Below are 25,836 nucleotides of genomic sequence, written 5' to 3' on the forward strand. Positions count from 1 at the left end.
GTCCCGGAAGCACCTCCAAAGTGCAGCAATTGCGGTGAAATTCATACCGCATCTCTTCTCCTGAAATCCGATCCAATTCCGAAAATTAACACACCAGAACAGCTCGAGGAAGCCGTACTCAAGCTAACTCGCGATATTCAGTCTGCTCACGAATCTGCCACAGTCAAAATTTCATCACAACCCCAGCCGTGGAAAAACAACCTTCCCGCTTCTCTTAAACGTGAAATTCGCATCAAAAACGGTTTATGCAGATTAGCTCGATTCACCCTTGATGCTGCAGACAAAAGAAAGGCGAACAGAGCATGCAAGGGAGTAAGGACGGTCGTCTCGACATGGCGAGCAATGAAATGGAACTCATTTCTCGCGGACCAAAGGCTGGATGGCCCCCCTTCCTTCTGGCGTGTCTCCAAATGCCTCGTGGGGAAGACGCACAATGTCATCCCCCCCCCTGAAGTCAACGGTCACAGGAAATTTCGCAGTCACTGACCAAGAAAAAGTCGAGCTCCTTGCAGAGACCTACGAAGCTCAAATGAAATGCCTCCCACCCGCACAGAACACTAAAGCTAAAGACATTGACACTGTCATCAAAGAATCCAACTCCGTCAAAAGACCAGTAACCCCAGCCTTTCTTCTCAACCATTTCGTGTCTCCAAAGTCTCTACTTCGTCAAACTTCAAACCAGAAAATCTCCAGGTTTCGACGGAATATCGATTACCCAGTTAAAAAAGCTCCCACATAAGCAGCTCGCAGAAGTGGCAAACATCATTAACTCTATCATGAGGCTGCAACACTTCCCGGCGTCTTGGAAATACGCACATATAGCGGTTATACCCAAGAAAGGAGCAAAATCATCTCCATCTGATTACAGGCCTATCAGCCTTCTCAGCGCCATTTCGAAGCTTGCCGAGAGGGCAATACTCTACGCTCCCAACTCTTTCACAAAGGAAAACAACATCATTCCAGATGAACAATTCGGCTTTCGCGCTCACCACTCATCCGTCCATCAGGCTACCCGTCTGGCCGCACACATCTATCATGCTCTTGACCAACGCAAAAAGCTTGGAGCAGTTCTTCTAGACCTAACCAAAGCCTTCGACAAGGTCTGGCACGACGGATTGATCGCAAAGTGCGTGCGGTTAGGCCTCCCAGAAGACCTAACCGCTCTCATCAAGTCCTATCTCTCGGACAGATCTTTCCAGGTCAAGATCAGGCAATCACTTTCCAGTCGTAAACAAATCGATGCTGGCGTACCTCAAGGTTCTCCGCTGGCCCCAGCCTTATTTAACCTCTTTATTTCAGATCTACCGAGAAAAGAGCACATTGACGTCACGTTTTACGCCGACGACACTGCTTTCTTCACGGCCGCTAGGTTCGAAGTTACAATTCATGAACGTTTACAGAAGCAGCTCGATTATGCGGTCAAATGGTTCAAATTCTGAAGGTTGCAAATCAACCCCCTGAAAACCCTGGCCATCATTTTCCATAAGAAGCGTTACGCACTGCGCGTCTCGCAACTTAAGATCGACACCGCAATAATTCTATGGCTGGATAACGTCACGTACCTTCACTTCGACCGGCGGTTCGGTTGGCATTCCCAAATCCAGAAAGCAATCCAAAAAGGTTCGAGGATAGCAAACATGCTATCTTCTCTGATCTGCCCTTCTAGCAGACTTCCCATCTCCATCAAATGCTTATTTTACAAGATGTTAATTCGGTCCGTACTCCTTTACGGATCTAATGTCTACTTCAAGTTTGTTACACCCAACCAGATCAAACGGCTTCAAGTTTTCCAAAATAAGCTCCTCAAGAGAATATTAAACGCTCCATGGTTTGTCAGAAATAATCAAATTCATAGGGAAACTGACACTCCAGAAATCAAGCACTTCATATCTCAATCATTCCACAAACAACAACTCAGCTCAAGTTCTTCTGAAAACGCGCTTGTTCGCGAGCTGGTTGACATGCTGGGAGCTTAGCACCGCGTCACCGCCAAGCTCCCCCCCTTTTCCAGGCTGAAACGACCTCATCAGTCGCTACAGTCATAACTTTTGCCCCCATACAACAGTACCCAGTTGTGTGTTAACTCAGGTTTGCGAATCAATAGAATCGCCGGGCCATCGTACCCAATAACGGCTGCCCGATCAGCGGGTGCCATATCCCCAAATTTAATGCAGTAGCAGCAGTGATCCACAGGGGTCAACTGTGAGGCGGTTTCGGTTTAGTGTATTGGTAAGCCCAGAGCCAGTCCCACATAACCCGGTCCAACTTGTCACTCCAGGGCAAGTCTCCGCGACCAGCTATGCGTCATGCATTCCACCGCCTGGTTTTTAGGCCAGAACAAAAAAAAACCTAAATCCTAAAAGATATTGTTCGGCTGCTTTTTTAGATATATCTCAGGCTTTTGACAAAGTATGGTATACGGGATTGCAGGTTAAACTGAAGAAACTTCTCCCTCATCCGGACTATCAGTTACTAAAATCGTATCTCACTGATAGACATTTTATTGTAAATCAAGGCGATGAACATACCGAATTAAATCCCATATATTCAGGAGTTCCGCAAGATAGTGTACTAGGTCCAGTACTGTATCTTCTGTATACGGCCGATCTACCCACCACAAAAATAACTATTGTGGCAATACATTGTAGCAACGCAGACGACACAGCAATCTTGGCATCCCATGAAAATCCAGTCACAGCATCAATAAACCTACCAACCCACCTGGATCAAATACAATTATGGTTAAAGACATGGCGCATTAAGGTCAATAAAACAAAATCCACCCATGTAACGTTTACCCTGCGTAGAAGAACATGTCCACCAGTGTCCACCAAGCAGAGCAAGTTAAATATCTTAGTATGCACTTAGATCGACGCCTAACCTGGAAGAAGCACATACGCTCTAAACGGAAACAACTGAGACTAAAATTATATTAAATGTATTGGCTCATCGGGTGCAAATCCAAGTTATCATTAGATAACAAAGTGTTGCTGTATGAGTCTATACTCAAGCCTATTTGGTCATATGGAATCCAACTATGGGGTACCGCTAGCAAATCTAATATATCCATCATTCAACGGTTCCAAAATAAAATGTTGCCTGCCATTGTTGATGCTCCGTACTATATCTCAAATAAAGTGATACAACGCGATATTCCTCTAGAACCTATAACGGGTGTAATTCAACGTGTTTGTGTGAAGTACTTCGAAAGACTGTCAGTGCATCCCACTGTACTCGCTAATCAGCTAAATATGCGACGTGATAGTGAAGTGAGTAGACTAAAACGTTTAACACCACCTGATCTGATTACTGGACAAATGTAAAGTTTAGAATAATACTAATTAATTAAGATAATATTTTATACAGAAGATCGCTTAATGAAGTGATTTTCTGCATGCCATGTAAATATAATATAGACACATGAAATACTTATTGCCTATAGGGCAGATTGTAGAATCACAAAGAGTAAAAAAAAATATTTTTGGTTTGTCGCTCAAGATCATCTATACTTTTAAGTCTTGCTTTTAAACTGATTTGTGCCTGCAGTATTAATCTGAATTTATCCCAATCAATATATTTGTTGGTAAGATTAGGCCTTTTTGCTTTTCTTAGGATTGTCGCGCCCAGTGTTAACAATACTGGAGTGTGATCAGATATTAAATCGCACAAGCTTTCTGTACTAATTTGATTTAATGAGATGCCTTTTGTAATGTAGAAATCCAGCAGGTCTGGGACTTACTTATTACTGTCTGTGGATCAGTAAGTGGGTTCGCGCCCTGAATGATAATTACAATTTGTAAGGTTACTGGCTTTGAGTAATTCGTTTCCTTTTCCAGGTGTTATTATTCGTGAACCCCAAGCTGTATGTTTAACATTAAAGTCTCCACCAATAATAAAGCTCGGGCCTAATTTTGAAAAGATATCTTTATATTGTTGTTGTGTCATAATATGTCTTGGTGGACAATATATAGCGCCATTATTTATTTCAGCCCCGTTTTTTTTCGATAGTAATTATCGTAGCTTGTATTTCTTCATTTTTATTCTCTTCTTGTTCGAAATGTTGTATATTTTGTTTAATTATTAAAGCTGTTCCTCCTCGGGCCCGTTCGCTGAGATGTAGTGTCCAGTAAGCATCATAAACCCTGTATTTTAATGTAGTTTTTTTAGAAAAATGTGTTTCCGATATGAGAGCTATATCTATGTTATTTGTTTTTAAGAATAATTCTAGTTCCCAGACTCTTTGATTTAGTCCGTTTGCGTTCCAAGTTATAATGCTTAAAAACGAATTACTCTTTTTTGTTTTTCTTTAGCTTGTTTTGGGTAGTTTTCTTCAATCCGGATTTCTCCAATTTCTCCACCCTGTCTGCTAACTGACTGAATTTCTATCTCATTTCAGTCTGGAATTCTTTGAGCAATTTCATCATGTCGACGATAGTTGGCTCGTTGGCCGCAGCTTTCTGCGGTTTCGTATCTATTTATTTATCATTTGATATTTTGGTGGCGTTTATATTTTTGACCGATGGTCTTGCGGTTTCTTGGGTTTTTTTATTTTCAACGGTAGATGTTGTTTCAGGTTTTTTGGCTTTGTCAATTTGTCTTAAGCGTTGTTCTGCTGTAATTTTCTTTGGCTGGAGTTCTTTTTTTTTTTGATATACTGCACATCCTTTATAATTGGCAGGGTGACCTATTTCATTGCACAACACGCATGTCGCTACAGTATTGCGTTGTTTTCGGCACTGAGTTGTGTAATGTTTATCGGCACATTTCACACATCTTGGTTCCCTACTGCAAAAATTTTTAGTGTGTCCAAGATTTTGACAATTTGTGCATTGTGGTATATTATTATTTTTCTTCGGAGGTTCCACTTTTATCCTACAGTCTAGTAAATAAATTATGTCATACATATTTTTATTATTTTCGTTTTGAGTCATGTCTACGTAGAACAACGGAAAAGTTTAAATTTGTTTTTCACCATTTACATTAGTTGTGTTTTTCGCTATAACCGTGACGGTCACTACTTCGTGCCCGCAAGCCCGTAATTCCAATTTAATATCGTCTTGATTTGTTGTGGACGGTAATCCTCTAATGACTACTCTATACCACTTATCACTTTTTAACTGATAAGTGTGGTATTCGAGTTTATTAAATGAATTGTTTTTCTTCATCTCAATGAGATGCTTTTTTACATTCCTGTAATCCGTTTCACTAAGTGTTACTTTAATATCATCGTTAGACAAAGGTTTAAACTGCACTCGGTCAGAGGTTACTCCCTTTATTTGTGATCTAAAGAAATTAAAATTGCCTACATTGCTTACCTTGATCGAAGGGGGCAGAGAGATTTTGTCTTCTTGCTTTTTTTAAATGTTTATAGCACTTTTTGCAATTGGCGAAGGCGTCATCTCTCACTTCTTCCTCTATTTATCCTTCTTATTTGTTACTTTGGTCCAATCAGACTGTTCCCCCACCTCTAATGCTAGTTCATCTTCACCAGTGTAGTAGTCTTCTGCATAATTAGTATGCCTTTTTGATGTATCTTGCGTGTGACCTTGCAGTTGCAAACGGATACAAGCCATATCCTTAGATAATTGCAACAGTTGTTGGTTCAGACGCTCGTTATTCGTTTTTAATTCTTCGTTTTCTTTCAGTAATATATTTAAATCCATTATATTGTATTGTTATAATTAATTGTTTTTTTTTCACTAACTTTCACTTTTTTCCCCTTTTGGAAAACGTGGAACGTCTTTTGTTTGAGAGCACGTATTTACTTCCCTTTGGGTTGGCCGTTTCACCCTATCCAGTACCTGGGAGTTCTTTGAAACCGTTAACCGAAGTTGACCGTAAAAAAATAGATGTATTTATATTTGATATTTACAGAGACTCGTTTTCGGGAAGGAAAAAAACACGTCTTGACTCTATGAAGGTCGGGGCCCAACCAATAGGAATATGGTAATATAAAGGACTGATCAATTATAGGTTAACAGTAAAGAATTTTAATAAGTTTATACTCATAGAGCGTTTATTAATAATACCTAATATGTATAATAATTAATATGTATATAATTATTTATAAAGTTATTAACATGTGTATTTCACTAATTCAACTAATGTCAATAAAATATTTACAATTTCTTTAACTATTAATTTCCCCAATTCCCTAAAATTGACATATTACAACAGTAACTATTATTTACAAAAAATTATGGTACTAAATATTTCGGAACTTATATAGACAACAGTCCTAAAACCAGTACTGAATGTTACAAAAATAACTTTAAATAATATAAATAATATAAACAAAGATAAGTAAATTTCTACATACGAAACAAAAGAATCCATTACTGAAAATATTGTACGGGTTTGAGGGAATACATAACCTAGATTTCTCCTGCATATTTAAGATTCTTTTTACAGAAAATACTGTCAATACCAAAAAAATTTACAATTTAGAAAAAAAAACGAAAACAAAATCACAGCGATTTTGAAAAGTATGAACAATCAAATAAAATGGGATCTTGTTCCTCCCCCCTAAATCATCGGTGCAAATATCGAAAACCGAAAAAAATATCTCTAATTGATAACAAAGATCTCAGTTATTGAATGGTCGTAATAATTCTTGATAATAATACACGTTATATAAAACTATTGTTGAAATTAAAATATAAATTATTGTTAAACACATGAATTTAACATTGGAAAAGATTATATAGTGTAAAACCAAACATCAAACAGATTTATGAGCAAACATATATAATGGACCATACAGCAAAGAAATAATATAACTGGAGATGCAACATTTACAACGGCTAGCTGCAACACACCTGAGGCGATTATTAAAATATGTCAAAAATTTGGCCCCAGATAATTTTTGTTTTCTTTTAAGCTTACGATCGAAAATATAAACGAAAATCTTTATTATATATGTGTTGCTTACAATATTATAAAGTACACATTTTGCTAAAATGTCCCTAGGCTTGTAGAAAACATTAAAAGGATTTGTATATCTGTTTTACTAGGACTTATGAAATGAAGCCAACACGAAAGGTTCTGAAATCATAAGACGATTTCTACTTATTTTTTTACTAGATATTTTTACCAGCGACAAAACAAATATACAAATGTTCTAAAGTCGACTACTAAATGAAACAACAATTTTGATTTAAATATGATTGGCGAATTATATACAAATTATCCTAGTTGTATTGGTGTTTTCTCCATGTTAACCCTCTCTTTGGCAACAGTCCACGCAATACCGCAACATTTGATTATATTGCTATATAGAAATTATTCCTTTTTTATGCTATTTGCCTAACATTATTTGAACTGAAATGAACTTAGAAATGGGAGATATGTGGAGGGCTTTATAATTCTTTAGTGCGAATAGGTTTTAATTGTTTTTAATTTCTTTTGTTTTATATCAGTCTATTGTTATATCATATTTGGTTGGTTGTTTGTGCTCAGGTGAAAAAAACTAGAACCGAGAACAAACTTGCTAAATTAATGATTAATTTCTGACAATCCTCAAGAATATCCAGTTGACAGATCAAGTTGTTATTGTGACTGAATGCTTATTATCCCTTCACTAAAATCCTTGCGTATTCCTTACTCAGTGCCCAATAAACAAAGTTACGCAGAAAATAAAATCATTTACTTGCTTTTTTTTAAGAAAATGTGACGCATTGGAAGATCCCTGAGATCGAAGAGGAAGATTCAATATGAGGAAGAATTATTAGGTCCGCATGATTATTTTTTTAGTTAGATAAATTAACATTTAACATTTTGCCACTGAACACTGAATATAGCGGATACTGAATAAAACACATGTAAAATGTCAATATTTAAAAGTTGTACATAAACACTTATACAATAATAACATTGACACATCACTAACCTATTTATTACTCCTTGTAAAACACTGTGATTATTTTGGCAGTTTTTCAAAAATATATAATTATATATTCGGCTTCAGTTTTAAAATTGTTCTTTTTTATAGGCTAAATTTATTATAATATCACAATTTTTCTTTGTACAATAAAAAATAATGGGGACAAATTACAAAGTACAATTAAATTATATCTCTGTATGTACACATTTTTTGTTTCAATTAAAAGAATATCAAATAGTAACAACACTTTGAGTATTATAATAACTTGTCGCTATGCTTATATTCCTAGACATTGGCTAAAAAACAAATGAAATAATATAGAAACAACCATCTAACATAATAATGAGATTAGTTAAGTACTTTACAAAACAGATTTGTTATGTACATATCAATAACCAGTACAGAATAATGAATATTATTGATAAATTTTGATCTTTCAAAAATGTTCTAAATACTGCCTAAACACACAGGGTTTTACAAGAGGGCAGCTGCTGTATGATAAAGTTGAACTAAAACTTGCATATGTACGGGTAGACACGATAAACGATCCTTCGTATTCGAATCCAATGCGAGCCATGAGAGGGCATTATAGCCTTCAAGGACATACCTGTAAATAAAAGTAAAAATTACGTTTCAATTTCAACATTCAATCCTCTTGGTTATCAACTAATCATTATGAAAATATAATGAAGCTCGGAATTTAATGGAAGCGACAAAAATAATTTATTGCTGGAAAAATAGGTTTATTAAGATGCTGGAAGAAGAATCTGGTGGAGCTAATTTTGACAAATACTCTGAATATTTTTAGGTGAGAACTATTTTCATTAACATTTAAAATAACCGTCAAGTGAGGGGATATAAAAACTGTTTAAAAAGACAATTGATAAATTAAAATAATTTAATTAATTAATAAATAAATTAATAACTAGTATCATAAAGTAGTAAAAATATAATCAAAAACAAGTAACCGGTACAATTATTCCAAGTTCTTAACAAAATGCTAAACCAATCCGAAAACAAATGCCCATTTTTAGAATAAGAAGATGATTATTCTATGAAGAAATATTGTAGATGACTAATTAATGCTATAGGTTTTTTCAACAAGAACGGGTCGATGTCGGCTGCCTTTGTTTATCTTGTTTATTTGCTCAATAAAGCCCGACAAGCCACAATAACAAGCTACACGATTGAATTGTATCAAAATAATGGTTTGTTAGGATTCTAATTTTAGGAAGAAAAATTATCTTTAGCGACGAGACATGTTGCCGGATGAATATGTTTATAAGCATAAATATCGAATATGGAATGACGCCAGTCTACACGAGGTTCAACAACATCACATTAACAACATAAACAGGCCATTGTTCAAATTCAATTAGATTCACAGATCAGAGTCGCTGAAAACTTCACAATTCAGATCAATAAGAATATATTCTATACATAATGCCATACTCGCAGTTTGGTTTATTTAATTTCAACATCAAACTTTTATAATCTTGATTCATAATAAATTTTATAAATTGATTTTTTGGTTAAGTGAACATTATTCAGTTTAAATCAACTGATATTTAACTGTAACATTCTGTAAATAATTTTAAAAAATCACTTAAAATGACAATATGTGTTTAATAAGTTATAACATTTTAATATGAGTATTGATTGTTTATACTCAGATTTAAGGCTAAATGTTTCATCTACCAGATATTTAGACAAACAATAAATGAGGACTGGTTGCGCTTAAACATTCACTTACCTTAAAACATCTGTAGTGTACTGTGAATCAAGTGGATGACTAGTAACTTGAGCAGAATGTTGAAATAAGTCATCACTACTTTGTTGAATGTTTGGACTATGTAAATGGAGAGCATTTTTAAGAAATGCGGGACAAACGCCCTCTAAATGGGGACATGAAGCCCAGAACCAGCGCGGCATTCGACCAGTGGGTGCAGTCGATACTAAATAACCAAGGGCAAGAGGTTGTTGTAACACTATACCAACCTAAAGAAAAATATTTAAAATATATCAGGAAAATTAATATTGTCTATCTTTTAACCTCTTCACTTGATTCTTGTCCTTTAAGTGCACTGCCAGGTGCACCAGATGCTCCAGGAGCACCTTCCATACCCATACCTCCATTAGGGCTGCCAGCCCCTGCATCTTCTCTTCTAGGACTACCTGTTGGTGACTGACCTAACTGATCCCAATTAAAAATTTCAGTAAATTCATCATTTATTCCATCTGTCATATCATCATCAAATGCTTTAAACAATTCATCATCAGCTAGATCAACGGTAATGTGCTGTTCCTAGAGAAAATTTCGTGTAATATTATGATATTAGATAGCTTGAAACATTGATACCTGAAAGGCTGTTTGTGATGATTGTGTTGTAGCACTTGTTGGAAAAACTAATATGTGTGTGCAAGATACATCTTGTGGAGTTGACAACTGTGAATTAACACTAGCTTGACTAAACCGCTCGTCTGGCGTAAATTGATCTGGCATCAGTCTTAAGCAGGAGTCTGGTTCCAGACTTACTAAACAGGCGGAAAGTATACAAGGCACTGCACTTGGATATAACATGGAGCACTGATTACAAATTTCCTTCAAGTGCCTAGAAGCTTTTAATAAATTTTTCTTACTAAGAAGCCAGCTCCAACCTTTCAATTCTCCATGTCCTATAAAACAGAATATATAACACATTTCAAGGAAAAAAACATGATTAAAGGAAGCTACAATGATGTTAAAAAACATTATGTGTATATGTTTAAAAATGTTTTTTAATTTGCTATGACACATTTCTGTTTATAGTTTTATGTCATAACCGTTAAAAAAACAAATCCAGTTATTTTACCTATCCTTCCTAATCTTCCAACAACTAATCGCCATGGCCGTACGCTTTGAGACATAACGCCCAATATGAAAGTCATCAATTTCTCCAACCCTATTCTGCGCGCAGACGCCTTTTTCCGCCTACTTCGGTTTGGTATGTCAATATTAATTGTGACTGTTTCAAATATTTCACCTCTTTCATCTGTACAAACTGCTAAAAGCCAACTTTGATCGTCTGACAGGCAATATGAAATATAAAGAACAGAAGCTTGATCTTGAGTTCCTTTTCCAAAGGCCTCAGCTGCTTCAACTTTCTCACGCATTGGAGCCAAGACATATGGAGGGGTAAACAGCCTATATGGGGCACGGTTCTTCTCCTGTAGTTACATAAAAAAAATTCTTCTAGAAACCATTAAAACTAACGGTACCGTTAAAAATTACTTACATCTTTACTCTTTAAGAAAAGATCTGCCGTAGCTGCTGTGCCAAACCCTGTTAGGGATTTAACATTATTGGCATGAATTAGTAGCTTTCTACACTGAGAGAATATATTTAACGCCAATGCTCGCATATTATCGCTATGCCTCATTCGATCTCTGGCTTTATTTAATTCTACTATACTTTCTAAAGAAATTATCTAAAAATTAATAAAAAATCGTCAATCATATTTTAGTAATGATATGCAAGATCAACTTACTTGAACACTGATATTATTTCTAATACTTTCAGGTACTGCAGTTAAAACGCTTTGGAAACACCTCAGTAGTGCAAGAACTGCTAATCGTTGCAGTTCAGGTTGGTCGGATCCTAAAGTAAATGGTTGTATAAGGTACACAATAACAGATGGTGCTTCCCGATCATCATCATCATGCGATGTATCCATATTACTACCAGGAAACGCTGGACTATCTTTTAATGAATCTCCATCTGAAACCAATAGTAATGAAACCAACCAATAGTAAAAAAATTATTAAGCAAACTATAATTTACCTTGTTCATTTTTCTCGGGGGTAGATGATGATTGTGAATGCTGTAGATTAGGATCCGGAGTACTAGGCGGAGGCATAGGACTTGGAGCAGGTCGTTCATTATTTTCAGGAGGTGGATCAAGTAGTGTTTTATCCATTGGCACTTGCTGCAGATGAGGTGCAAGATGGTGTTTGCAAACCTGAAATGCATCTCATACAATACATTTGTATATTTATAAATTACTATACTTACTTGCGCATATAATTTGAGCATTTCAATAGTTTCACCATCGCCAAGCAGAGTAAACCACTCTTCCACTGGTTCATTTCCAATCTTCATTTTAGCTGTTTTCCCAACCCTCAATATGCCATCCCTGAGTACTTTCGTTATAGGACTATGTCTCCCTAATTTACAAATTTCATAAGCTGTTGATAATTCCTATTGAACAAATTAATAATTAACATGATTTCTTTCATATTGATGATGATGTAATCAATTAATATTACCTTAAAAAATGTCTTAACTCTCGGCAAAATGGCCTCATTGTCAGGTGCTACTACAATGTAGGCGACATCTCTTGTATAAGAGTAAGGTTCTAAAAGTAAGCTCTCCCAATGTTGAAGAGCATAGGGAGATAAACACAGCCAATCTTTGTCATGTCCTACTATTACTGAAGGTATTGGTTGTGGTTCACACCTATCATCAGTACCTATTACAGACAAATTCGTTTAATTCTTCCCTCAATTTAAGTAATAAAGTATTTTATTAAATTACCTCTACCAGCCAGTCTATGAAATTGACGCCACGTCAAAGGTCCTTTAACCGCTGATGGCGCTTCCCACAGTCGAGTTTGTCCTTTCCTCTGAAGAGTCTCTTGCAGCAAAGGCTGCAAAGATTTCATTACCCTAACGATATCCTGATTGCATTGTGGTCCAGGAGCCCTAAGATAAGGCCACCTGTGTACTCCGACAGAGTTAGATTTAGAAACTTTCTCATTTTCCATCTGTAAATATACATATATATTTACATAACACACAATTTACTTAAACTTAAAAAGATATACCTTGCACATGTTCAAGTTGTCTAATAAATTTTTGCTTTGTTCCAAGGCTATACTGGTAACTTCATTGCTATCAGAATATTCTAATACATGTACCGCATTTGAATATAAACCACCTTTGGCTTGTCTGATATATATAGCTGCTCGACATAAGGCATTGGCTGTGCTTGGAACAAAAACAAGTTGATTGCGTATTAATTCCAAGAGATTGTGAGGTAATGAGTCCAGTTGCTCACGATCAACTGTTGAGTCTGTTTTCAAATAATTAGAAGATGTTAGGTAAGAAATCAAAGATGTTTTTTTCCTGTCGCCAGGGTCTTCAGCAATACCTATCAGAAAATATTACTTAATGTAATTTTTAAACTTTGTGCAAATTTTAGTACCGGTTATTTCCATTTCGTCTTCATAAAATAAACCGCTACCGTAAGCAAGCCGCCTATTTGCTACTGCGGAAAAACCACATTTACATCTAACAGGCTCTTCTTCTAAGCTATGATGCTGTTGTGGAGAAAGTATGCTTCCATAAGGAGGGGGTTGTCCTAAGCCAGGGAATGGACTACTAGGTTGTGCGCTGGCATGTGCTTTATCACTTTGTGAGTTCAAAAGATATATGCCAGCATCAGCTCCTCTGATATTACCAACCACCTAAAATTAAATATTATTTAAAATATTGCACGTTTTTAAAAACAGTAGCTTTACTTTTCCATCAGCATTACAAACACAAAGAGTACAACTATCAAAGTTATGGTCTCTGAAGATATTAAATGCTGTGTCAGTCAATAAAATATTAAGAACCAAAGAACTGGCTTCTGGGGTCCGTTGATTGGCTTGTGGAGTGGGAACTGGTTCCACAGAATTCAAATTCTTGTTGAGATATGAAGAGGCAGTAGAGTGTGCTGGTGATGATAATTCATAAGGTGGTGGTGGAGGTCTGAAACCTATAATAAAATGAGACTGTTAGACTCTTTCTTAATTACGCTGATTGTTAATTCACCTGGTGGATGTAGAGGACTAGCAGGATAGGTACCTGAGTTTTGATGCACATTATTGAGCACAGACGGTGTGGGCGCTCGATTTCTATTATTGTTCACGTTTGCATTGTTGTTACTGTTACCTGTATTGCTAGTATTGTTATTTGTATTTTGTTGACTATGGTTCTTGCTATTTTCTATATGTTGAACCCAAGATGGTTTATAGATACAATTGTTTGGTAACTGTACAGGTTGAATTTGGCTGGGAAGATTGTTTAAAGGAGCATATTTGCTGCTTCCAACCATTTTACATATTATTGGAGGTTTAAAAACAAAACTCCAATCTTCTGCAAAAGAAAGATATAAAATTAACGTCAATCTAATAAACAAAGAAGAATTTTAACAACCTATATTTTCTTCTTGTGGGCTGCCCATCATTGGATAAATATCCTGTTTAGTTCTGACAATGGTTAAATCTGGATAGTCGGCTTGTACTGAATCGGATTGCCCACATGGCGAAGCTATTGGGTTGTGTTCCAAACTTGGTGGTGTCGGAAACATCTTGCTTAATTCGGGCGGCATTCCTACATTAGGGCAGCCCCCCAAGTTAGTTGTACTATGACCAGAAGATATACGTTTGGTTGTGTCATCTTGATGAAGCAAGTGATTTGTTGTGGGTCCAGCAGATCCTGGTGGCGTCTGGATTTGAATCTGTGGAAAGCACTGTTTTATGGAAGAAAAGATACAATTAACAGCATGGTAGGGTGAAAATTGCACATAAAAGTAACAAATATAATATTCTGTTAGATGACTAATAACAAGAATAACTATGCATGTAAAGTGAATTGCTTAATACTTTGTGAAGGCGCTATTGAAAGCAGTTTTACAGGTTTTCTAACGCACGCCAGCTGTCAAGTGCTTATTTTACTTCTGATGCCCTTTCATTAATATTTTTCTGTCGTTGACCTATTAATTTCGTTCTAATCACTTCTTAATACATGTCCACTTTTTTACTTCACAAAAAGGAGAAATGCAGAGCATACTTATCGAAAATTTGGTGGTGCTTATGTTCATGTATTCTAAAATGAACGCCAGTGTGTAAAATTAGTTTGCTCATTTTAGTTCCAAAAATTTCGACGTTAAAGATTATCTTCACCTTGATCATGCAAAAAGTCGAAAAAATTTAATTTTGAATGTCGACGTAAAAATGGTTATCAAAAGAAGCCTTGCAAAAGAATATTTGCGCTCCATCCGAATTAACAGTAAAAAATTGAACACACGCTGCTGAAACAAAATTGAGCTACTGAAATACATGTTTACAGGGGTTGAAACATGGATCATGTACGACATTGATATGTGATTCGAGGTCGAAGCCTGGAGATGCTTTATGAACGGTTGCAAAGTCCGTAATGACATCAAAGAAGGCGATGTGTGTTTGATGGAATTATATAGGAATTCTTCATTGTGACCTATTCAAACCTGACACAAACATTAATTTTGATATTTACTGTAATAACTAATTTGCTTACATAAACATGTAAAACTATTGGATTAAGTTACTTAATTTAGAGAGTAAGAGGTAACTATTTGGTGTAGGTTGGTTTTTATAGGAGTTGGTAGGTTAGTATTCAAAATGAAAATACTAACAGGTTGGTGTAAATGAAATGGGCTATTACAACATAAATTAATACCATTAATAATCAAAATAAACCAGATAATATTGATTTTCTAGTGATAATTACCATTATTTAGCACCTATCACAATAACCTGACATAATAATAATCATACCATTTGGTGGTACTGTTTTTTGTTCTAATTTGATTGAGGCTACCTGATCCATACATTTAAAAATTGTATCAAATGTTTTTCTTTACAGCACTATAAATCATTTTACAACTGTTCTCTCCTGACATTTCCATTTTTTTTTTGATAGCATACACATTAAATAACTTATTTCTCTAAGGCTGTTCATCCTAATTTTACAAACTAAAGAGACATGTTCACTTGAAATACTGCAAAATTTAATAAATAACAATTTGTTTTGCATGGGTAACTATATTTCTAATCCCAATTATTGTATATTGATCCTCATATTTCAAAATTGTGTTTAACATTATGACTATATTCAAACTCTAGTAGAATTTTAACATACAATAGGAAAGATTTGTTATTAATATTGCATTTTACTAATCCAAATCAGTTACTAAACATGAATTAATAAAAGCAGCTGCTATATTTTTAAAATAGCGAATAATTAAAAACTTACAGTTTCATCACTACTGGTATAATCTGAGTTATCAAAAATTTGTTCCAAATCTTTATAAGAAGGTTGCAATCCTTCGCTGGTGAACAAATTATCTTTTTTATCTTTGGGTTCTTCTTTAATTGGGGGTGTTCGTGTAAATCCATCAATTTTGCTACCACCATCTTCTTCAAACTCATATGGATCTCCAGGCCGCTTTATTCCATGCGGCTGCATCATAGGTTTTGATTCACAAATCATCTATGTAAAAATGCTGTTAAAATGTGCGTAAAAAATTGTAAACAACTCACATTAGAGGAAGGTTCTTGCTTAATATTGATTCTGCTAATATCGTTGCTTTGGTTAATTCCATTATGATTATACATAGAATACAAATCCATCTTTTTGTTGAATCTGTTTTCTTTTCCATCAGGTTTGAACTTTTTAACTGGATGATTCAACCACGCATTCTGTGTAGAATAATCATATAACATATCTAAAGTGTGTTCTTCTTCCCCTAATGCAACTTCATATTCTAAAAAAATCCATAAATAAAGAAAATTGTTTTTAATGACAATAAAGGCTGACATACCTTTGCTTGTTAATGTAGGCCTTTTTAATAGAGTTAATCCGTAACTATTTTTTTCCGAGTCATCACTACTTCTTCTGTCATTTCCTTTTGAGTCAAGATCACTTTTTATACAAGATGGACTATTTGTGGGGCTTTCTACACTTTTGGGAGGCATTCGAACACTATCTGGAGGTGTTTGGGTTTTGTCTGCTCCTACTAATGGTGACTGATCAGATGTAGGTGGATTTGGCGATAAAGTGGGCATAATAGCATCTGCTGGAGGTACCTGAGAAAATAAATATGTTAATAATTGCATTTATCAGATATTATTATGGAAGAAAATGATACTTACTGATGCAGGTTGAGAATGAGGACCTGGAAGAGGCGATGGCGCAACTGAAGCAGGGCTACCAACCGAGTTGACTGCCAAACTTTCCTGAGTTCTAGGATAAGAAGGTGGGCCTCCATGGGGCGTATATGAGCCTCCCAAACAAGTTCTGAAAAAGAAAAAAAATACATTATATATAATTTGTCTTGAAGTTTGTTAATTCTTTGCTTGAATTATTATTGATCATGACGAATAAATGGTTTTGAGTTATCCAGATTTTGCATTAAATTATCTGGAACATTTTAATTTTTTAATTTCTTAAATAAAATAAATCATTTCCCAGATAATTCAATACTGATTCTGTATTAAAACATGCCAAACAAATAAAATGTTAAAGAACGAGCCAAAATGTATTAGTGCATAAAAAGCATAAGGAGCTTCTTAAAGATGTGATAACGTATATCATTATTAAATGGTATGATGTCACATTATAAATATATATGTTTGATGATATAACCAATTATATTATATTGATATTATCTACCTCCCAAAGTCATTTGCATTATTTGTAATTCGCTGTATGAAGAATTATTCCTGTTATTCCCAAAGCCATAATAAAGCGTGAAAGTTAACAAAATTAAAACAAATCGTTAAACCATTGCCACTTTTGGTGTAGTTTCTAGGTTTTTATGAAGTTACAGCTTCAAGTTTAATATACAAAGTTGACTAAACTGCTATAAAGGTAAAAAAGATCTCTTTTCTACTTGTCTATTGGAACATTGCTTTATAAGAAAAAACAAATAAAGTAATATTTAAACAAAATATTGATAGTGATTTTAACTATCTCTTAATTAATACTATATAACAAAAATAATGAATTTTAGTCAACTTGGTTTGAGTAACATTAAATCATTTCAACTGCATCAAAACCGAATGAAAACTTCCACCACCTCCACAATTACAACATAATAAGACAGTAGCACATTCGGCAGATTGAGGCTTCAGGACCAACCTTGAGTCTTGAGGTTGCGGTTGCGAAATAACAACTGTCTGTGGTGATCGAGTTTGTTCGATTCGAGGAGTGGGCGAACGCCTGTGAAATGGTATACGGTTTTTTTGTAGCTTCTGCGGCCTGGGCGCACTGCCCAACGACATGCCGGAACTTAAACTGGAATTGGTTTGAGGCCATTTGAGGCTTGACGAGGAAATGTATTTTCTCGGCCTGGTTTTAAAAGAATTAAATAAAACAAATAATATAAATACATAATAAATAAATATCACGAAAAAAACTGCAAAGCACTATAAAGAAGAAAATACACATAAATAACGCGAATAAAGTATTATCCAATATACAATCTATTTCATTAGTTAATATATTAGGTTGGCGAAAAAGTAATTTCGTTTTTTCATAGAAGATGGTTATAAAGTTGCATAGCATTGTTACCACATATTGGTAACATATACCATAAAAATAACACCGTACGCTTAATCAGTCGATAGTCGAAAAAGATGGAGAGAAACCCAGAAAGTAATTTTCATCGTATTTTGCTTTTTTACTTTTAAAAAGAGAAAAATACAAAGCACGCCCATCGAAAATTACGTAGAGTTTATCTTGATGCTTATTTAAGTAAACGCCACTGTCAGAATTGGTTTGTTCGTTTTAATTCTAAAAATTTCGATATTAAAAATTGCCTTCGAAATGTTGACGAAATTCTTAAATGTATCGAGGTAGACAAGCGTATTTCATCTTTCAATATTGCCACGGGACATAAACTTCGACCATAAAACTATTTATATTATTTACATTATAATCATTATTTACACAAGACTGAACACCAAAAGACGCTCAATACTTGAGGTCCACATGAATTAACTGAACAATTTAATAATGTACGAAAGAGATAGTGGTCGAAACCCAATAATGTTAAGCATTTAGAAAATATACATCTTGAATGTGACTAAACTATTAATTCAACTCTCTACACACAACCACCAATGCGACATAAAAAAATAACGGTCAGAATGGATCAATACAAACGGCGTTCTTCCATCACGACAAATGCTATGCCACGAGTATCTGCCGTATAGTTCAGATATTAGACTAGCATTTGTTTCGGTGTCTACAAAACTCACTTAATCGCGTAAAGCTGGTAAAAGAGCCTTAAATAAATTAGTTGACTCATATTTACCCAACAATTCCAATAATATTACAATGTCGGAATTATGATTTTACAAAAGCAAAATGTCATTGATCCAAACGGCACATATATTATTACTTAATGTATGAAATGTATATGAAGAAATTTGCCTTCAATAAGGTAAAAAAAAACGAAATTACGTTTTCACCAAATCTGCTAATTACTAGTATAGTAATTTTTTTATTTTTTAATGGAATTCGATTTACCTGATGCAATTAAGAGTTATAAGATATCGCTTAACACTACACACCTGTATAATTTAATATATTTTACTTGTGAAAGAGATCAATATTATATAGAATTTATTTTTAGATATAAAAAAGTTAAGTTTAAATTTTAAGAATATTATTTTAGTACTTCAAGGATTATTTAGATATTTATGTCATAATGAACCATGACAATCTGTGTAAAATGGTTACCTAATATAATGGTTTTCTATTTCTATTTGATTTGCACCAAGAAAATGTTTAATACCGATGTAACATTTCAAGATATTCTATAACAGTACTCATCCACCTTACATATTAGTATAAAAAGTTCTTAGTATAAAAATACCAATGGTGATCTACTTACTTTAAACAGGTACAGCAAGTTTTTCTAGTAGGTTCTACAAACTCCCAGTTCCCACCAGAATCTTCTTTCATTCCCTTTTCTGTTCCGGTGCTTCCTCCACATAAGCAGTGTTGCCACGTTTTTTCCGCCAAGATTTGAGCCGCTGACTGATCTCTTGACATACTATTGATATTCTCCACAGAAACTGTATGTGGTCCAGGTTGAGGGACTTTACTGTTGATCTGTAGTGGAGACGGTGGTGGAGTTGGGACAGTTATTGGAGAACATGCATCGTTCGGAACAATGGTAGTTTTTGTCAACCTAAAATAACAATAATTTATATTTAGATATTTAGAAGCTTGCAAGTAGCAAATTATTGAATATACCTCTCAGTTATACTATTACTTGATGCATTGCTTCCAGGCAGACCACCATTGGTTATTACAGTTTGACTGCAAGTGTCGTCTAAATCTGTTACAAGAACATAGCATGAAGGGTACCTAAAATAAAAACAATATATATAGTTTCAGCATATTCAACATAACTTACAGCAACTTACCTCATTTTCACACCACCAACAATAACTTCGACAACACTGCTATCGGTAAGAGAAGAACTTTTATCCAAAGGATAAAAATGGCTCCAGTCATCCAAGAACTTCGCAGTTGACTCAGGTGACCGAAAACACTGACCAGTTAACGTGCCAGCTAATCCGAATGGCGCCAAAATCACTGAAAATAAAATTAAAATCAGAATTACAGGGAATCAAGTAAGGGTAGGAATTTACCTTTGATACCACCAGAACTTGCCTGTGCTTGCTGCATGTGCCATCTCGTCAATCTTCTCACTGGGGGATGTTGCCTCACATCCACACTAGCACATACAGAACTTTCTCCGTGCACGAAGAATGCAAAAGAAAAAGAGAGGTGGCCGGCGGTGGGTGGTGGAACGAAATATTCGTAGGGCGGTGTGGGTGCTCCTGTATTATTCATGGAGGTATCGAGATCGGAGGGATCGTAACGAGGCGCCGGATAGTCGTACGGTTGGACGAACCATTTACCCAGACGGATGAAATCCCTGAAGGTGGCAAAACATTTATTCATAATTTAGTTCAGGATAAAGTAAAGGGTTGCCTTAAAATGAACCAGAAAAGCATGATGAAAATGTAAATATTTAAGCAGGCCAAACTATCAATTTGCTTATTTTCCTGGATTTCGACTTATTTATTAATTAAATTATTAATCAAAATTCGATTATATTTTGCAAATACGCCAGTATGAAAACAATAATGATTTGATTTATAATATATCGAAAGAAATCTGCTAATATATTAAGTGAAAATTAATTGTATTTTTCTTCTATTCCATGGTTAAACATATATCTGTTCGTTGTTAAACATATAAGTCGCATAAATCTAGTTTAAATATCTAACTGTGTATTTAATCACAAGTATACACGATTTTAGACCTGAGCAACCAAAAGCTGTATGAGGTAAATTGAGGAGCTCATCCAAATCAGCAGCCAGTCTTTTAAGATTGGTTCTAGTTTTCGAAATATTTAATAAATTCATTATATTACTATTTTTGGCCATTAACGACCACTTATTAAATTACAAAGTATAAATCAGAAATGAATAGAGGTTGGACGGAGTGTTTCATACTTCTTGGAATATCTTTGACGCATTAGGGTCTAACAGTGATCGCTCATTATGCCTTTGTTCTAAAATCCTTGCTATCGCCTTTCGATTTTCACTATATCTTGGTGTAACTCCCCTTGCTCTTCGCTCGTGTTGCCCAAGTTTTGCGGGAAAAAATCAGGATGTGAATGCAGATAACCAATTACGTGCTTGTAATCCGATGATTTATGGTTACCAAAAAAGTTGTAAATAACACTTTGAAATGTCGCTGCTTCATCAGGCGTTAAACACTTTGAAAACTTCGCGTCGGCCATTAGTTTTTAAATATCAAGTCCGACAAATATTCCTTCTTTGATTTTTCCATAACGAAATCGCTTTCACTGCTCGCCAGTGACGAAAATCTTAAGGCATTTTTTTGCAGTTATAACCGAACAAACTGGCAATGGATCGAGCAAAAATAGCAATCATCTAGTTGATTTTTCTGTTCTCTCCATAACATTGGCACAAAAAATGAAAGGTATACATTTTCACAAAGTAACTTAAACAGTTTTTCTACACGCGTTACAAAGCACCAGTACCCATAGCGTATCGGTGTTTACTACAGCAAAAACAAAGTACTGAAAATACTGAGATAAAAATGAGATATTCGTGCAACATCCACACATATAACAAAAACACTTTTAATCGGCTTTTGAATCGCAACGTTGTCTCTGCATTTTCACACGTTCCGAACCACAAAAAAGTCTTACAAATTATGTTTAATGCAACGTCATCACGTGATTGTCGTTATAAGAGCGCAGCGCGGCAATCAAGCACGAACTCGAAAACTAGAACCAATCTGGACAAACAGAACAGAACTATTAAATACCTCTGAGGTAATGTCAAAACTTACCTCGATAAAAGACAACGTTCAATAAGGTTGTGTAGAGCTTTAAACAGTAAAGATCTACATTCGTATGAAAGACCACTTTCCCAAGAGCCTTGTTCACAGTCTGAAACAAAAAAATAATGTAAAATTCGAAAATATTAATAATACTAATATAATAAGTAAAAATGAAATTATATAACAGATCAATTGAAGTCCCCGGCCTCACACATAGAGGGCACCACTAGACATATTTTTTTTAGTTAGCCCTAACCCTCAAAAGATGTATATATAAATTTGACAGCTGTCGTATCATTAGTTTGTGAATTATAGAGCATTTTGAGTGAAGCAACTTCCCCAGGAAAATCAACCATCAAGGATTGTTATGCTAAGTTTAGTCGTGGTGAAATTAGCACCGAAGACGGTGAACGCAGTGGACGCCCAAAGGTTGATACCGACGAAAACATTAAAAAATTCACAAAATGATTTGGAATGACCGTAAATTAAAATTGAATGAAATAGCAGATACTCTAAAGATATCAATTGAACGTGTACATCATATCATTCACGAATATTTGGGTATGAGAAAGTTCAACGAAAAAACAACGACGAGTTGATGATTCGGAGCAGTGTTTAAAGATAGTTAAGCGTAACAAACCGGAGTTTTTGCGTCAATATGTGGCAATGGATGAAACATGGTTCCATCATTTCACTCAGAAGTTCAATCGACAGTCATCCTAGTGGACTGCACACGATGAACCCGCTTCAAAGCGTCGGAAAACGCAACAATCGGTAGGCAAGGTTATGGCATAATTTTCATTGACTACCTTGAAAAAGGAAGGACCATCAACAGCGAATATTATGTAGCATTATTGGGCCGTTGAAAACGGCCGCATTTGAAGAAAAAGAAAATGTTGCTTCACCAAGACAATGCACCGTGTCACAAGTCAGTGAAAAAGATGGCAAAAATCCGCCCATCCACCGTATTCTCTAGATGTGGCCCCAGCGACTATTTCCTGTTCTCAGATCTCAAAAGAATGCTCGCTGGAAAGAAATTTTCGTCGAATGAAGAGGTGATCGCCGAAACTGAGGCCTATTTTGAAGCAAAGAACAAATCGCACTACCAAAATGGTATCGAAAAGTTGGAAGGTCGCTATAATCAGTGTATCACCCTTGAAGGGAATTATGTTGAATAAAAAAAACTAATTTTGCCAAAAAATTTGTTTTACTATGGTAGGCCGGGGACTTTTGAATTGACCTGTTACGTGTATAGTATAGAATAATGTGTATGAAAATATGTATATAAATATAAAAATATAAGTTAAAAAATCACAACATAAGAACAACTCTCTTAAAAAGGTAAATTTAACTATTTGAGATATTACTTTAGAATATATTAGATCTAGTAAACCATGAAAATAGCCGACGAACTGATTATCCGATATTATGTGGAACGATCTATCTTTTGCCTCAAACTAGGCCTGTCACCAGTTGCTGTACACTAACATGACAATTGTTTGGATTCCGGAGTGAAGTAATGGATCCATGTTTCATCCTTTGTCTCATATCGTCGCAAAATTCCGGTGTGTTATGTTTGATCATGGCAAATACTTTATCTTAGCTTAGAATCATCAATACAGTTCTTTTTTTGGTCAACAGTGACCAAACGCGGCACCCACTTTGAACAAAGCTTTTTCATAGTTAAATGCTCATGCAATATAAAACCAACACGTTCTTTTGATATCTTTTCGATGTTAGCTAAGTCACGCAACTTCACTTTTTGATCATTCAAAACGATTTTGTGGATTTGTTTATGTATTCTAGTGTTACCACCTCATTTGGACGTTTACAGCGGTCTTCATCATCGATGTCTCTTACGACCATGTTTGAAATCAGAAAACCAACGTTTTATTGTTGTTTCTGATGGAGCGGAGCCCTTATAATACTTTCCAAACCATTGCTTCGTTTGAACGGTATTTTTCTCATCAAGAAGCAGTGTAAACTTAAAACACGAAACTGTGTTTGACCCATATATTTACAGGTGACTCCAAACACTTTATCTGCGTCCTAAACAGATTGAAATTATGAATATTGATTATGCTGATGGGGGAGTCGGAGGAATTTTATCCTCTTGCTTCTTTTTTTACTTTATACTTTTCATATGTACGGGGAAGGTGGTATTTTAGTCTTCACCATCTCGTTCTAATTCCTCCTTATCGATGTAATATTCCTTTGTGTAGAAAGAATGTTTGTTGTTTGTTTTCACGCTTTTTTGGTGTCTCATATATTTCTAGACTGATTTTGTGGTTGTTATTTCATTCGTTAGCTGCTACAATTATTGATTGAACTGCTGATTAGTTTATCTTAATTCATTGTTTTGTTCCAAAAGTACATATACATCCATTTTATGTATATTTCTACAATCGATCAAAAAAGGCTAATGAAAACTAGTTGGTTCAGTTTTTTGACCCGAAAGTTGTACAATGACGGAATTGTATTTTTATTTAAAAAAAAGTGACAAAAAGTAATTAGTGCTTAAGATTTATATGAGTGAATTCAATTTGAAAAACCAAAATTGTTTTCCCCAACTCACTATTATGTTTTTTGCATGACATTTTCATAAATTGTTGTTTTACCTGGTATATACTATAAAAAAACAAAAGTAACAAAAATAAAGTAACTTAATCATAGAACAGAATTTGGGTTAAGGATATGTCAGCAAGTAAGATCATTAACCAGTAAATAATAGAAGACTTCCGCAGAATGGCATCGCTGGAACTCTTGAGATGGAACAAATATGGGACATGTTACAAGGATATAGAGGATTTAACATAAAGATTACATACAAGCTGAAAAGCGTCAACTTTGAAAAATGAGTAGAGTTTCAAAAGGAGACCGACTAGTTGAAGTTTGCTCTCAAAAAATTGACATAATTTATTATAACGGCGCAGAATTTGATCTACAGTTCTAAGAATTGTCTTGAGTAAAGATATCCAGTAAGAGTTGCAAGTGTGTGTTAATATTACATAAACAAGTGGATACATTTTAAATCCCGCTGGATTTCTATATACAGAACAAGTATATAAAAGCATACAAAAAGTCTACTGTTTTAGATGACCTTGAATTTTGTTGATTTTTTATTGAGGGGGTTTTGAGGCCACTGTGTGTAGTTTTTGTAGTATAAAAATAAACATTAAAAAACTTATTCATGGGAGGATTCCCGAAAGGAATTGGCATGTTCAGGCATTTATGGTGCTTTTAATTATTGAATTCCCTCTATCGTCAAAACAGGGATTTTGAGGATTATCGAGCAATTAGTTACACACTTAATTACCTTAGTGACACTTAGTTACCAAAAATTACACTTGCAACACTTGCTTGTTACTTATCTTACCAACAATTATTCCTCAGAAAACTGCATATCCCTGACAACTCTTTAAATGATGTAAGTCATCCTTTTATATAATGCCAGGAAACATAGGATTTAAATGGTGTAAAGATAATCTACGAAGACCTTTAATGAAACTCCAGGCATTGCTTACATGCAATTTTTAAAAACATATGGGAAAATTAAGAAATATTTGATATTTCAATTTGTGTCTCCAGACAAGACATGGATATTTCAAAATGGAGCATTGTATCACTGTTGGCAAGACGCTATTGTTTGATCAAGTTGATGGAAAAAGGTAAAAGTTAAAATAACTATAACACGTTTTTACTCTAGCTCTAAA

The 25,836-nt window shown here is 34.9% G+C and overlaps 1 protein-coding gene across 3 annotated transcripts in view; it reads right to left on the reverse strand.

Moving 5' to 3' along the window:
• Positions 1-5,988: 5,988 nt before the first annotated feature.
• skd (mediator complex subunit skuld) overlaps positions 5,989-25,836 on the reverse strand; it is a 53,005-nt gene continuing 33,157 nt past the window's right edge. Inside the window, exons 3-28 of one of the 3 annotated variants that reach the window (XM_076419340.1) lie at positions 22,133-22,232; positions 20,392-20,681; positions 20,164-20,335; positions 19,991-20,104; positions 19,626-19,925; positions 17,867-18,076; positions 16,879-17,023; positions 16,548-16,812; positions 16,267-16,490; positions 15,980-16,216; positions 14,120-14,423; positions 13,736-14,059; positions 13,441-13,679; positions 13,125-13,386; positions 12,745-13,070; positions 12,456-12,684; positions 12,188-12,390; positions 11,934-12,119; positions 11,703-11,880; positions 11,410-11,639; positions 11,158-11,349; positions 10,735-11,089; positions 10,242-10,558; positions 9,936-10,187; positions 9,636-9,880; positions 5,989-8,489 (exon numbers count right to left, since the gene is read on the reverse strand). In XM_076419340.1, coding sequence (XP_076275455.1) covers positions 8,357-8,489; positions 9,636-9,880; positions 9,936-10,187; positions 10,242-10,558; positions 10,735-11,089; positions 11,158-11,349; positions 11,410-11,639; positions 11,703-11,880; positions 11,934-12,119; positions 12,188-12,390; positions 12,456-12,684; positions 12,745-13,070; positions 13,125-13,386; positions 13,441-13,679; positions 13,736-14,059; positions 14,120-14,423; positions 15,980-16,216; positions 16,267-16,490; positions 16,548-16,812; positions 16,879-17,023; positions 17,867-18,076; positions 19,626-19,925; positions 19,991-20,104; positions 20,164-20,335; positions 20,392-20,681; positions 22,133-22,232 — 6,032 coding nt within the window. In that variant the 3' untranslated portion in view covers positions 5,989-8,356. Of the gene's footprint in view, positions 8,490-9,635; positions 9,881-9,935; positions 10,188-10,241; positions 10,559-10,734; positions 11,090-11,157; positions 11,350-11,409; positions 11,640-11,702; positions 11,881-11,933; positions 12,120-12,187; positions 12,391-12,455; positions 12,685-12,744; positions 13,071-13,124; positions 13,387-13,440; positions 13,680-13,735; positions 14,060-14,119; positions 14,436-15,979; positions 16,217-16,266; positions 16,491-16,547; positions 16,813-16,878; positions 17,024-17,866; positions 18,077-19,625; positions 19,926-19,990; positions 20,105-20,163; positions 20,336-20,391; positions 20,682-22,132; positions 22,233-25,836 lie in introns of all 3 variants that reach the window. The other 2 variants (XM_076419332.1, XM_076419344.1) reach the window with 2 other exon arrangements.

The sequence above is a fragment of the Rhynchophorus ferrugineus genome, unplaced genomic scaffold, assembly GCF_030347505.1.
Source record: "Rhynchophorus ferrugineus isolate W39M unplaced genomic scaffold, kcgeb_rfMv2 rfM1, whole genome shotgun sequence".
Taxonomy (NCBI): domain Eukaryota; kingdom Metazoa; phylum Arthropoda; class Insecta; order Coleoptera; family Curculionidae; genus Rhynchophorus; species Rhynchophorus ferrugineus.